The sequence below is a fragment of the Hippocampus bargibanti genome, linkage group LG18 (genome assembly GCF_051943395.1).
Source record: "Hippocampus bargibanti isolate YZ-2025 linkage group LG18, ASM5194339v1, whole genome shotgun sequence".
NCBI classification, from domain to species: Eukaryota; Metazoa; Chordata; class Actinopteri; order Syngnathiformes; family Syngnathidae; genus Hippocampus; species Hippocampus bargibanti.
In genome coordinates this window covers 15935717-15949849 of record NC_142751.1, presented here as the reverse complement: position 1 = coordinate 15949849, position 14133 = coordinate 15935717, and the positions used below count along the sequence as shown (strand labels likewise).

Genomic DNA, 14133 nt, shown 5'->3' with positions numbered 1-14133 from the left:
TGACATCATGAAAGACCATATTTAATCATTTAAGCAAGTCATCAGTACATCTTAAGTAGACACGTGAAGACAACCTGTTTGAAACGAGGCCAAGTGTTTTCAAAGCGTCACTAGTAGCACAAACACTGTCGTCAAATGATTTTGGGATTGGGGGCGGGCGGTATTTTTTTAGGCCACGCAACGTGCTCAAACGAAAACGCACCAGCAAGCCCATTTCAAAACGTAAAAGCACATTTTTCAGGTTGCGGCACAAACGAGACGGTACCGAGGCTTTCCAGACTCCCATCTCGGACGTGAATACGTATAGGCAACGCGGGCCGGGCAGGCAGGCAGGCAGGCAGGCAGGCAGGCAGGCAGGCAGGCAGGCAGGCAGGCAGGCAGGCAGGCAGCTGCCATCCCGAGTACAATCAAAAGGCAAAATAAACACCACTTAGAGTCGCTGTGCCAAGCAGAGAAAATAGAAGCCCGTGTCCTTCATGATATTCTCGCTTGCTTTGCGTTGCTGCTTCGTGTCAAGCAAAGTAGCAATTTGGGTGATTCCAATTAGCATAGCATATATACTAATGAACACTAGCTTGGATACGACCGTTTAATTAATATGTTAGCACTAAGCAAGCTAACTTTGTCTAATTTACCTTTTTTTTTTTTCACTAAACAATAATAATACATTTTATTTATAAGCACCTTACAAAACTCTCAAGGTCAGTTTACAGTCACGGGATAAGTTTTTCTGCGGGTGAGCAGCGGCAGCCACACGCACCGGCGTTCACTCAACCCGGACGTAATTTGGGAATGGCGCTCCACGCCATATTTTCAATTCCCGAACAAATTGGGGAATTGCAGTGAAAGAGTTCACAAATTAAAAGAAAAATACTTTGGCATCAAAGTACATGTCAGTGTCCATCCACTTTTTTTTCTTATGGAGTCGAATCAGCCATTACAATTGCTTTTCCACAACTTACATTCGCCAGCTGTAATATGATATCATATGAATAATTGTTTTTGGAAGATGTGCATGCCGGACACTTTTGTCGCGTGACATTCCTGAGGGCTCAGACACGCGTTGGACTGATGCTGTTGTTGCCGCGCCAGGAAGAAGAAGAAGAAGAAGAAGAAGAAGAAGCAGCTCGACAACAAGAGCGGGCAAGTGACCAACCCAAAAAAATCATCTGTGGGCGGGGCGGAATTACCTTGTGCCACGACAGCGCGAGGTTTCAAACAAAAAATAACAATACAAGAGATGATAAAAACACGTTTACAGCTCTGCGACCAGTCTTTGTCTTTGTCCAGGTGCCAAATTCCTCAGCGACGCGGGAGGGAGACAAACGGACGGTGTGGAAAAGCCATCGGAAAGGAAAAAGCGCCGCCGTTCGGGACGATTAGCGAGGCAGCTGCTGGAAAAGGACTTTGCGCGGCGATGTCAGCGGCGCAACAACATTTCCCGTCAATGGATTGGAACCTTTGATGACGTCAGAGCGCTCTGGTCTCCGCTTGGATCTTCTTCTCGCCGCGGAGGCCGTCGGGGTCCACCGGGACCGCCGTCTGCCTCACGGCGATTTCCGGACCGCCGCCATAAATTCCCAATAAATATTGCCACGTCTCCTCGGAAATCTGCCCGTAGTCTGCACCTACGGGGAGGCCTTGTTAACTTTAGCCATCTTTTCATTCTCTTCCTCCTCCTCCTCCTCATCATCATAATACCTTTGATTTCTAAGCGCCTTTCAAAACTCAAGGTCACTTTACAGTCACAGGATAAGCTAGATAGCTAGCTAGAGAGCTATATCGCTAGCTAGCTAGCTAGCCAAATTGGTTGCCAGATCATTTTGAACAGCACATTGCGACCTCCGGGCACCGACCGCTAAGTTGTCTTCAATTCGTCTCGCTATTCTGAGTCGGTTGATTAACTTTTGCTTTCCCGGCACGGCGACTTGAGGCCTTGCTGACCTTGCTTGAGTTGAACGTGTCCTCCCTTCATGACGGCGACCTTGCTGTTGTCAATGGCGCCGGGCGGCTCTGAAACGCCACGGCTCATCAACCAAACGGGTCGCCGGACGCTCGAGAAAGAGCGGACCGGGCGCAGCTTTTCTTACCGCTGTCTTTGCCTTTCACAAAAGCTTCCCATTCGCGAAACCACTGCATGGCGATGCACAAGATGACGGCGGGCGCCTCCTCGGCTTGAAACTCTTTGTTGAGCTGCGGAAGAACGGCTCGCTCGGGGCTTACTTTCGGTAAGGCGAGCTGAGGCCATCCGAGCCGATTCTCACCTGAATGAACGTGTCCATTTCCCTTTTCCGACGTTTCGCCAGCGCCTCAATTTCCACCTGGCAGATGGCGCACACGTACAGGTGGTTGACTGCGGGACCGCCGCCAAAACTGCACAACAATCACATGGAAACAATGGCGCCAACAAACATTGAGGCGCAGGGATGAACATTATTCAAGACTTTGGGCAAAAACAAAATCTTTTTGACATTGAAATTTCGATTGTGTTGAAAAAAATGACAACTTTTTTTCTTGTATACAATTTCTCCCAAAAATATATTATATTCACAAAAAAACACAATTCCAGAATTTCTCAAGAAAGGTTTCTTCATCCGTCCGTCATCTGGACTTGCCCCATTTGCTGCGGTATCACCTCATCAGCGTAACTAAGCCTATCGCTGACGATCTCAGAAGTGTGTTGACCGCACGATCCAAATTAAACCTCAATGGCGGTTTAGTGAAGGGTTTTGCTGGTTTATTAAAAATGGCTTCTTTGACTCCCCTTTCAAAGCATCGATTTTCTTTGGCTGAGATTTTAACCTCATTGTCGTCAAATGAGTAGTTGCTCGCTTTTAGCTGCATATATACAGCAAATTGAGGCCCGCTAATATTATCCCTGCCATGTTCATCGTCTTTTTTGGAGAATTTGTTTAGTCAATGTATTGAATGAACTACTTTAGTTTGTTTTTCATTTGGCAGCCTATCTTCTACATATCCTACATTTATTTTCTCCCTCCAAGGTAAAAAAAAAGTCTTACCTGTTGTAAAGGTACTCCCACACATTCTGCGGCACGATAACAACCAGGTCGTCGACGTAGTGGTATTTATTAGGAGGGATGCCTGGCAAAAAATAAAAAAAAAAAAAAACACAAGGCGAGAATTAATTGGTCTTGAAATCTTTTCAGGTGGCGTAAGAATCCATCAAAAAGCATTTCTACAAACAGAACGTGTTGATTTTATTTTCTCAAGGCAAGTTTCAGCGGCTTTTGTGGCTGACCGCACTTGTGCGGTGTGAGTGAAGGGGCACTACCTAGTGGGGACTTCAATCAAATGTGCTAGAAATAAATACATAAATGAAGAAATAATAAAACAGAAAAATACATATACAAATAAATAAGCAGATAAATAAATACACAATAAATAAAGGGATTACATTTCTCCACTGTAAAACTAATAAAGGCCAATCCAATCCAATCCAATTCCTAAAAAAATTCTGACCTATCATTTTTTTGGGTTTTGTCCTAATTTTTTACTTTTTTTATTATTTTGATTTTTTTTTTTAATACAAGACGAGTTGTGCAATAAATAAAAAATACAATTCTCTTCCCCACCAAAATGATGACTTTCTTTTTTTTCAAAAATTAGAACCATTCCTTGCAAAAATTAAAGCTACTTTCATTGTATTATGACTTTTTTTGACATTTTAATCTGATATTTTCCCATTAAAAAAGTAAAGTCGTGAAACGGTGATCTTCTATTTCCCCGTCCAATTTTTTTTCCCCTCCTAAAAATGTCAATAAAATGTGACTTTTTCCTCGCGTCTCCAGAACTTTTTGTCTCCCCAATAAAACACATCTTTCTTAGAAAATGACATCATCAACGTAATTTGAATTGAGGTGTAAAATGCCGGCCATTTCTCCCCGCCACCGAGCGAAAGGACGCCAACGTACCTCCGTGGTGACAAAGGAAGGTGTGATTAGCGATAGGGCCCGGTTCCGCAAAGGTATTGAACTTATTGAGCCACTCTCGCGAGATGTAAAACTGCAGCAGGCTGGGCTCCTTAGCGCCGGCTAGCGCCACCACCTTCTGCCGCTCCCTCACGGACTCCTCGCTGCTTTTCCTGCCACATAGCAATCCCGCCATTGCTTAATACACGTACACAGCTTTCGGAGCTTGTACATAGCTAGTTAGCTAACTGTCAAGATAGATATCTATTAGCTAGCTTTCTATCTATTTGAGTTACTTCCGGGTTAAGTGGACCCGCAGAAAAACTGATCCTGTGACAGTAAAGTGACCTCGAGAGTTTTGAAAGGTGCATGGAAATGAAATGTATTATTATTAGTATTATTGTTAAATGTTTTCCTTCTACAGGAACGACAACTACTTCCTGCTTTCATCGCTAAGACGCATGGGAAATGAATTTCTTTGCGTGCTAACCGTTCATTTATTTGTGCTCTACTTAGCCCACAGATTGTTGGGACTTTAGTTTAGGATTTGTTTTTATTTTACTAACATTTATGAAGGCTATTTTTTCCCATGTCAGCGCTTTGTTCCAGCTTGGGCTGTTGTTAAAGCGCTATATAAAGCAATACGTTTGTCATGTATTTTGTACAGCCAACCTTATTTCAAGCTCATATAACACCAGACCCATATCATTTAGGAATTAACTAGCTAGCTATGTAGCTAGCTAGCTATCTATCTTACCTGTAGAAGAGCACGTAAGCTTCTGCGTTCTGCACCACCGTCTCATGGACCTCCGTGACATACTGGTCATCAAATTCGTACCATTGACCGTTGATGACGTTCTGACAGTACGCGATATAATGGCCGCCTGTGATGAGAAGGCGGCGATTGATTTTGGGCTTGCGGCACTTTGCTGCCGTCCGTCTTACTTCCAGCGGTTCCGTGATGGCAGATGACGGAGAGCAAATCGTAGGCGGTAACTTGGGACGGGCTGTCTTTGGCCAGGAAAGGACGCACGTCCAGGCCCTCCAGCGGGAAGGAGACGCGGTTGCCGATCTTGAACGAGTACATGACCTCGTGACGAAAGCGCTTCAGGTGAATGCACAGAATCTGAAGGACAGAATGACACCTTGCACTTGCCGCTTCAGGAAGAAAAAAAACAGCAACAAAATGTGAGAAGGCTGAAAAAAAATCCGTTTTCAAGAAACACGTTTTTTATTGGTGGGGAAAAAGACACGAGCAAAAAGTTTACCTTTTATTTAAGACTTTTTGGGAGGGGGAAATGGAAGATCACCATTTCACTACTTTACTTTTTTTATGGGAAAATATCTGTCATTGATTAAAATATCAACAAGTCAAAATACTATTCGAGTAGCTTTAATTTTTGCAAGGATTCGTTCTAATTTTCTATAATAATCAAATCATTCAAATATGGTTGAAAAATGATTTGATTTTCAAACCGTGCAGATTGACGCTTTAAATGACACAGCCAGCGTTGGCTTAAAAATAAGCACAAATAGCAGGAGAAAAAGGAAACGGTACCTCTGGAAGTCGGAGCACTTTGCAATATTTGACACCATTTCTTAACCTGCAGAATTGACGACATCAACATGAAATATTGGGATGGGGGCCAGGGGACCCCCGACTGGACTGATGGCTGTGAATGTCTTCGCTGGACATACTCACTTCTTACATCTCTCACAGCTGTACATGTTGTCTCCTGCAAAACAAAAAGGGACAGCACTTACAGATTCAGACGAGTCCTTTTCAAAGCACGTCACACCTGGGACAGAACCTTTGAGTTCATCAGCGGCAAAGAAGGCGGCGAGGCAGTCCTCCAACGTCACCGTGGGGCCCCAGAACCAGTTGGGGATGCACGAGACCACAAACCTAGTCCAAAAAAGACAGACGTGCATACATAAAGTAAAAAAACACCCCTTTATTCACATTACCGAGTCATTACTGAGATCAAGTGAACCTCAGGCAATATTTCCTGCTTCTAAGCTCTGCTCTACTCTACTGGATGGATGACGTGCAGCAGATCTAGACAGGTAGCATCCGACCTACGACCGGCTCGATTTCCGACCACAACCTCCAGACCCTATTTTCAACATTTTAATTCTACGCCTGGCACCGCAACGCGCTAGCAGGCCAGCAAGGCGGACGACAATTTTGGCCAGCCGGCCGGCATCTCACGCTCACACAGCAATCGACCGCGTGATGGCACCAGACGGCAAAGTTTGCCACTCATTTAGCCTCCGAGTTTCTATTCAACATTTTGAAATGTATTATTATGAATATTATTAAATGTTCATGTCTGTATCTGACCCACCGGCGTATGGAATCCATGATGAAGGAGATCCAGCCCTGGGAGGCGTAGGTGTCGGGGCACACGTTGCTTTTGACGGGGAGGTTCTGGTGGATGGAGGAATGGAGCTTAGCCAAGTCCTCTTTCCCGGGAATAGGCAAGGACAAGTCCTGGAAGGTCTCCACAGTCGTAGACACCTAGCAGGTTTCGATGGAGGCACGCTAGTATCGAGCTTCCGCATGCAGTCCGCTTTAAGACTGAAAGAGGGTCAATCCGGGTCAGTGAACTCACCCTGTCGCAGGTAAGACACTGGACCAGGCTGAGGATGGAGCCATCAAAAATGTCGGAGATCACGCTGCGATAGTGAGACTGCTTCTTCTTTCTGGAGGTCAGCAGTGGCTGAGCTGCAAGATTTTTTTTTACAAAATGTGACATTTGGGCTAGCGGCTTGCAATTTTGCCACATGCGCCAGTGATTCACTCAACCCGGAATAACTCAAAAAGATGAGTAGAATGCTCGATAGCTAATGGGCAGCTAGCTAACTAGATAGCTGATATGTTTCCTGACCTCAAATACCTCGCTGGCTAGCTATTTTGCTGATAGCTAATAGATAGCTTCTAGCCAGATAGCTAATATGTTTCCTGACTTGACTTGAAGAGTCTACTCTATCGTCTGGGAAGTTTGATGTTGACACAGATGATGTCGTTCAGGGTCAGAGTTAGGGTGAGGGGTTAGGGGTTAGGGGTTAAGGTTAGGGTCAGGAAATAAAATCAGTCACAATGCTGTGGAATGGAAAGAAAGCGCCTAAAGCGTAGGAACCTTTTTTAAATGGGTACAAGGAGCCTGCAGATCGCATTGGAGTGGAGCGAGGTGGAGTGGAAGCGAGCTTGGAATGAAGCTCCTGGAGATGTCTCACTGGGCTGCAAGGCTTGGAATGCGGACGCGGCGGCGCCGATTCGTTGTCTGGCACTGCCCGAATACACAATTGACTTTGATTCTTCATCAAATACAATGAATAAAATCCATTCAAATGTCATGTCTCACATGAGATGCTGTTTCCTTCTTGTCCTTGATTGTTCTCCTGGTGTTGAGTGTCAGTCACCTCCTCCACCACTTCTTCTTCTTCTTCTTCTTCGTCCCCTTCAGCTCTCTGCGCCACCGTCGTATCCACGTCTGCGTCCTCGTCCAGATCCTGCGAGGGCCCGTGGAGCGGCGAACCGGAGACCCGCCTCTCCTTCAACCTCTCTTTGTCCGAGATGGCGCCGTCCCCCATCGTGTTGACGCCACGGCGCCGGTCTTGAGGCGCCGTCTCCCCGTCGCCGCGGTCGCTGTTGGAGCCCGATTCGCAGGATAGGAAGTCCTCCTCGGCGGGCGAGCGGTCGCCGTCAAGCCTTTCGTCGCCGTCGCTGCTTTCGCCGCTGCTGCCGACGGCGCACTCGGAAAGTGGCTCCTTCAGTTCTTCGTGGAGCTGGTCCATCAGACAGCGGAGGAACTCTTGCGTGTCCTTTTACACAAGAACAATCACGTTCGCAAAGCCTTTCGTAGTCCCACAATGGGGACATTTGCAATAATACCACATCTTATTTATAAGCGCCTTTCAAATAGATAAAACGCTAGCTAGCTAGCTAGCTAGCTAATAGACAGCCAGCTAGATGGGTATTGGCTAGCTTTCTATCTATTTAGCTATCTAATAGCTGGCTGGCTAGCTTTCTATCTATTTATCTTTCTATTATCTATATAGCTATCTAGGTGGCTGGCCATCTAGCTACCTATCTATTAGCTATCTAATAGCTGGCAAGCCAGCTTTCTCTCCAATTAGCTATATAGCTATATAGGTGGCTATCTATCTATCTAGCTACCACAATAATTTTGTTGTGTAAACAAAATGCATTGAGTGATGCTAGGTAGGCATTAGCTACCTGCTGCGCATAACCGCGAAACATGGGGTTCAGCAGCTTGATACCGTGGGAGAGACTACTTGGGATGACGTAGCTGGGCCTACAAAAGAAAAAGAAAAAAATCCATTTCATAGTCTCCTATGAATAACAGAAAGTCATTGTTCTAATTTCTTGAGACATTCTTGTATAAAACGCCCCAAAATGAATCTGTGGGTTGGATTATTTGTTACCGCTTTTTATGCCAAAGCTCCGAGATGAGTTTCTGGTAGCTCTTGCAAAGAGCCGGCTTCTTGTCGGTGCGAACCAGCCCGGCGCAGTCCAGGAAGTACTGAGTGAGAGGAGGACTGCACACAAACAAAAAGCATCCCAAGTTGAAAAGAAAAGAAAAGAAAAGAAAAGCACCACTGCGATTGGCTGAAATTCTTCATGTCATTTGTCGCTTCCATTTTCAACTGGCTATTGTCATCAACAATAACAAAAAAAGAGCAATGAACAAAATGAAGTGTCACGTTTTTAATTACCAAATGAAAATGGAAAGAACAATGAATAAAAGTCGGTGCCATTTGACTGTCGCGGCTTGGAATTGACACGGATTTACCAGGGAGAGGAGATGTGAGACAATCTCTTTGAATGCTACAGCTCCGTGTTTGCTTTCAACATTTAGCTTGTAGCAGACGTGCACCATGACGCCCCTGATCCACTGGCGAAAAGGATGTTTTGATCTGTCCGCTTTCATCTAGAACTGCTCCATATAACAGAGGGTGTAGGAAGTGCTTATGATTGAATGACTGTGTCTTAGCGTTGTCATTCGATTTTGTTTTTTGTGCCTTTCACTTCAAAATGGCGCTGCAAGAGTGGCTCCCTTTACAGCAGCTTCGAGATTTTGTTTTTCTCCTTCTTCTTTCCATCACTTTGCTGCTGTGAAATGTCAATGTCTCCACTGCGAAACTATTAAAGGCTAATTCAATCCATTCCAATCCATAAAGAGATTCCTGACAACAACAACTCACCAGTTGGACAAGGCTTGAAGAGCTGCGTTCATGTAGCAGGAGTTGCCAATATTTTTCATTCCCGTTAAACCTACAAAACAAAACCCGAGCAGCTCACGTTGTATGTAATGATGGCGGTTATGGGCATTTATTTGACATCTTACTGGTGCGCTAAATTATCGGACTAGACAGGACCAAGAGATGGACTTGGAGGTGCAAAGCACGGTTAAGGACGAGATGTTCAAAGCAGTTTTGACAGACCTCTGGGTTTCAGCTCATCCTCCTCGGATTCTGAGCCTTCTTCATCCCCCATGGCAATGGGCACCGCTTTTAACGGCTGAGCCAGCGGCACACTTTCCTGAAGATGTGGAGCGTAAAAGGTTGCGTGTGTGTCCTTTCTGCAGATGATGGCTCGGTTCATGGAGGCGCACCTGCTCCGAAGCCACGCAATGGTTTTGATGGTGGGGGACGGCAGGCGCCGGGACGGGTGTCAGTGGGGGTCTCCGTTCCAGAAACACTTCCCGCTCGCACACGTAGCACCAGATCCTGAAGGTGGTTAAGTTCACCGTCAGGTTGTGCTTCTTGGTCTAGATGAACAAAAAAAGTGTCCGCTTAACACAGAGAACGAATCTGAGGCTAAATACGCAGAATCCAGGAACTACTACCTTACCCGTGCGTGGAGGGTGCTGTGATCCGAGTAGGACTCTCCACAGCCAACATAAGGACAATCATTCTAAAATAAGAGACAGAAAAAAAAACATCAGGTCATGTTTTTTTGTCTTCTTTTTTTGTGCATTTATGAGATTTTTATCATCTATATTTTTATAGTATTTTATATTGGACTCTCTTTTGTCATTCACTCTTGGAAATCGGATGGCCATTTAAAAAAATAAATACCTCAAGACAGGCCCAGAGGTTAGGACCCACAACGCCACATGATTGACACACTCCCTGTTAGAAGAGACAAAATTAACTCAATAGAGAACATGCATCAGAGTACATGCCGCTCCCGTTAATTAGTCAAAAGTAATAAAGTACAAATACTTTGCTACTGCGCCTAACCACATTTTACATTGAGCCTTTCTTGTTTTGTTTCGTGTATTTTTTTTGTAACTTTTGCACATTTCAAAACAACTGTGCAATTGACGGCATTTCCAGAAGCTCTGTGTGTTTACTTCTTAAATATAGCTTTAGATCAAGAATATTCTTCTTTGCGTCTATCGCTTTATGAACTTCAGTACAGAGTGTATCAATCACCTCTCTTTTTGTTCGCCGACTTCCATTAAGAGGCTATTCTTGCCATCAACTAAATGACGACGACAACCCACCTTGGATTTGTGTAGGAGGTCGTCTTTGGTTATCTCTCCGATGGAGTCCAGGTGAGGACAGAGGTCTTCTTCGGCCATTGTTGTCGTTTGTCTTCGAAAACAAGTCAGATGACAAGCTAACGCTAGCTTTCAATGATGACGAGATATGAAGCACTCCGGCCTGCGCGGCCTCAATTACGGAAAAACGACACGGTGGCTCGCGAAAATGTTAACAAATAAAAATAATTTCAAAAGATTCCTCCGGGAGTGGAAGGATCGTTCGAGGAAGAAGATCCGAGTACCGATGCTAAAACGCCGGCCGCCACCACGGACAATTGTAAGTTCATATTTACCGTGACGTGCGTTAACCGTCACGGGGGCAACATCTTCATAATGCCGGTGAACAAACCACCGTGGGCAAGTAAAATGCAGCGACGTGTGCCGAATGACAAGACAAGAAATTGTCCCTTCGCACTCAAAACAACTCACTCCCGCCCTGCAGCTGTCACCCACGACACGTCTCGATGGAAGGGATGGAGAAGGCAGTGACGTCAATTGACACGTGATTAATAAAAAACATAAAAAGCGTATTTTTGTAGCAAATCGAATGGGTGTAAAATGTATTACATTACTAAATACCATTTCAATATAAATATAATCAAATGTAATGTTATGCATCGGCTAAAATAATGTCTATTATTCCGTGTGGTAGAGCCGATCTTGGCAAAGCCGGTGCATGTTGTAATTCCAGAGAATGAATCGATAGCGGCAATATAAACTGATCCCAGAACAGCCGCACGCAGGCTCTTTGCACAGGAAGTGACCCATTGGGATATTTCCGTTCCCAGCGGCCCTTGCTCCTCCTTTCTGCCTGAACCGACATGGTGGGTACTTGCTAGCCTTTCCTCGGCGAATGTTACCAATCTTGTATCTGTCTGCATCCGTGTTTCATCGCTCCGTTTTATGCTGCAATGTCTATCAAAATATCACCAGGGAATTATTTTACAGTTTCGCGTCGTTATTTGTCGCTGCAGTATGTTTAAATTGGTTTAAGACTTGAGCGTTTCCTCGGCGATTACCGGCGTTGCTAGCCGCTAGTCTAAATGCTGAAGTTAACGCGCGGCGAGAAGAGTTAAAATCCACGTGGATTTCCACCCTTTCGCCACTTTCATCCTTTGTATGTTGTTTAATCTGAACTCTGCATCGTCGAACTCCCGAATGGCGTTTGAGCCTCGCCTGTAATCGTACGACGAGGCCTGCTAAGTAATGTGGAAATTGCCAAGTGTGTTGTGTTCGTTAACGTAGGCTGTCCTTGCTCATTTGCACATTCTCGGGCGATCACGGCTGCAATCATATCGACGTTTTTAAATTGGCTTTTTGAGACAATGTGCACTTTTCTATTCTTGTATCGTTGACTTAATTAGGTTATTAAGCATTGTTGGCGCTACTAACCAGTAACTGGTAAATTATTGGCAGGCTGATCGTAACTTGAATTGTAGCAAGAGCTTTCAATGGATTGTACGCACGTTGGGACTTTTTTAAACACAATGCGAAAATGTCAATTATGTGTTACCAAGCTGTCTAATGGATTTCTGGAATAGAGCGTCTAATCGAAGTCCACATGATTACACACCGTGTTAAATTGTCTCATTATTCACCGTGAGCCTTTTTGTATGACAGCCCAAGGGAAAGAAGGCAAAGGGGAAGAAGGTGGCACCCGCCCCTGTGGTGGCCAAGAAACCGGAGGTCAAGAAAGTAGTCAACCCCCTGTTTGAGAAGAGGCCAAAGAACTTTGGCATCGGTGAGTTTCGCCGACGACACTTTTGCCGGTTGACAAAGTACTGCGCAGATGATGTAAGCGAATATTTGCTATCTTACCATCACTGAAGACCCTTTCACCAAGATCGCTGATGCGCATTTATACTCGAATGAAAAGCATTTGAGCATTCACTATCCAGCTTAAAGTTCTTTGTATTAGTCTGTGTATTGCAAGAATTGAGTATGTAAGATACCGTGCAAGACCAGGGAGTAATTTTTGATGTCTCGAGTAAATTACGGGACAATCCGAGTGCATGAAAAGTCAATTTTGTTATGTCATTAGTATAGCTCCGCCGTGCCAGAAGTGGCATTGGAAGTCAAACAAAACCTGACAGGAGTGTTTTTATCATTTACAAATACTAGTACGTAGACTTCAGGCTGGATATCTATACTATGTAATAACTTTCTTATCCGTCTTGGCGCCTGTCTCGTAACTGCTTTTAATTGTCTTTGCGCAGGCCAGGATATTCAGCCCAAGCGCGACTTGACGCGCTTTGTGAAATGGCCCCGCTACATTCGCCTGCAGAGGCAGCGCGCCATCCTCTACAAACGCTTGAAGGTACCCCCGGCGATCAACCAGTTCACCCAGGCCCTGGACAGGCAAACGGGTATGAACGCCAGATCCCTCGTAAATGACTCGAATGCAAGGTTTGATATTTTAACAGGCGAGGTTATGTAACGTTGCTCCATTTTGTGTGCTGTAGCCACGCAGCTGTTCAAGCTGGCCCACAAGTACAGGCCCGAGACCAAACAGGAGAAGAAGAAAAGGCTGCTCGCGCGCGCTGAGCAAAAGGCAGCCGGCAAAGGCGATACCCCCACCAAGAGGCCCGCCGTCCTCCGTGCTGGTGAGCATGACGGGATAGCTTTTCTCGTGAGCGTCAACCGCTTTTGTCAAAATGGCCTGAATGCAGTGATGTGACTTGAATTTCTTCACCTGAGACTCATCCTGAAGTTTTCTGAGCTTTTTAACCCTGAGCGCCGGCCGGCCCTTTCAAGACCTTCTCCGGCCCGCATCCCCGTTTTTCTGTTTTGAAAGTGACCCTAGTTCTTCTCCCTGAGGTGTCAACACCGTCACAACTCTGGTGGAAAGCAAGAAGGCCCAGCTGGTGGTTATCGCCCACGACGTGGATCCCATCGAGGTAAGCTGGCGCAAGTTTGCATTTTACATTGTCTGGGCCATGATGTCTGAATTTCTTCACCTGAATCGTGTCGTGTCGATCAAAACTTACGAGCTTTTTAACCCTGAGCCCAGAAACCACCCCACCCCCTCTTGTACCAACGCTCCTGCGAGATGACGCGCTAAGCCATCGGTTTCCCGTCTTTCTCTCAGTTGGTGGTCTTCCTGCCCGCCCTGTGCCGCAAGATGGGCGTCCCATACTGCATTGTAAAGGGCAAAGCTCGCCTGGGCAAGCTGGTGCACAGGAAAACGTGCACCTCGGTGGCTTTCACGCAGACCAACCCGTAAGTAAAGAAGAAAGGACATCACATTTCCACCCTTTTTGCGGCCCTGCTTGATGATTTCTCCTTTTTTCCCCTCCAGGGAGGACAAAGGTGCCCTTGCCAAGCTAGTGGAAGCCATTAGGACAAACTACAATGACAGATATGAGGAGGTGAGCCTTCCTCATTGCCTTTTTATGACGTGGACTTTTCAGTGTGTGGTGTAAAAATTCTCCATGTGGTGTATGGAAATACTGAAAGTGCTTAAAATGTCCCTTTTCTCGCTCATTTGCAGATCCGTCGTCACTGGGGAGGCAACATCATGGGACCCAAATCCACCGCTCGCATCGCCAAGCTCGAGAAGGCAAAGGCCAAGGAGTTGGCAACTAAGCTTGGTTAAATTCTTTGAAATAAAAAAATATGTTCGAACG

General features: G+C 45.5%; 2 protein-coding genes and 3 non-coding genes across 5 annotated transcripts; 4 read left to right on the top strand and 1 right to left on the bottom strand.

Moving 5' to 3' along the window:
* Positions 1-10977, bottom strand: usp20 (ubiquitin specific peptidase 20). The gene is made up of 23 exons (XM_089020367.1): positions 10469-10977; positions 10038-10091; positions 9811-9873; positions 9572-9727; positions 9402-9498; positions 9162-9231; positions 8382-8495; positions 8173-8251; positions 7298-7757; positions 7073-7222; positions 6545-6657; positions 6278-6450; positions 5741-5835; positions 5632-5665; positions 5488-5533; positions 4875-5055; positions 4687-4813; positions 3933-4102; positions 3021-3102; positions 2265-2373; positions 2091-2193; positions 1945-2013; positions 1-1628 (listed from the first exon to the last, which is right to left on the bottom strand). Exons 1-23 carry the CDS (start codon positions 10544-10546, stop codon positions 1471-1473), a joined length of 2781 nt encoding a protein of 926 aa, XP_088876493.1. The 5' UTR covers positions 10547-10977; the 3' UTR covers positions 1-1470.
* Positions 10978-11310: 333 nt separating this feature from the next.
* rpl7a (ribosomal protein L7a) lies at positions 11311-14131 on the top strand. The gene is made up of 8 exons (XM_089020649.1): positions 11311-11331; positions 12128-12248; positions 12724-12873; positions 12970-13110; positions 13325-13404; positions 13596-13726; positions 13806-13875; positions 13998-14131. Exons 1-8 carry the CDS (start codon positions 11329-11331, stop codon positions 14100-14102), a joined length of 801 nt encoding a protein of 266 aa, XP_088876775.1. The 5' UTR covers positions 11311-11328; the 3' UTR covers positions 14103-14131.
* On the top strand, positions 12292-12362 carry LOC148884973 (small nucleolar RNA SNORD24). Its single transcript, XR_016118362.1, has one exon. It is a non-coding gene; the product is annotated as a small nucleolar RNA SNORD24 (small nucleolar RNA).
* Positions 13171-13245, top strand: LOC148884972 (small nucleolar RNA SNORD36). The gene has a single exon (XR_016118367.1). It is a non-coding gene; the product is annotated as a small nucleolar RNA SNORD36 (small nucleolar RNA).
* On the top strand, positions 13439-13516 carry LOC148884971 (small nucleolar RNA SNORD36). Its single transcript, XR_016118361.1, has one exon. It is a non-coding gene; the product is annotated as a small nucleolar RNA SNORD36 (small nucleolar RNA).
* Positions 14132-14133: the final 2 nt, after the last annotated feature.

Coding starts and splice junctions, on each gene's coding strand:
- usp20 (XM_089020367.1), bottom strand. CDS start 10,546: ATGGCCGAAGAAGACCTCTGTCCTCACCTGGACTCCATCGGAGAGATA. Junction 7,758..8,172: donor TTCGCGGTTATGCGCAGCAG/GTAGCTAATGCC, acceptor CTTGTGTAAAAG/GACACGCAAGAGTTCCTCCG. Junction 5,666..5,740: donor TGCCGCTGATGAACTCAAAG/GTTCTGTCCCAG, acceptor TTTGTTTTGCAG/GAGACAACATGTACAGCTGT.
- rpl7a (XM_089020649.1), top strand. Junction 13,111..13,324: donor GCCCGCCGTCCTCCGTGCTG/GTGAGCATGACG, acceptor CTTCTCCCTGAG/GTGTCAACACCGTCACAACT. Junction 13,405..13,595: donor ACGACGTGGATCCCATCGAG/GTAAGCTGGCGC, acceptor TCTTTCTCTCAG/TTGGTGGTCTTCCTGCCCGC.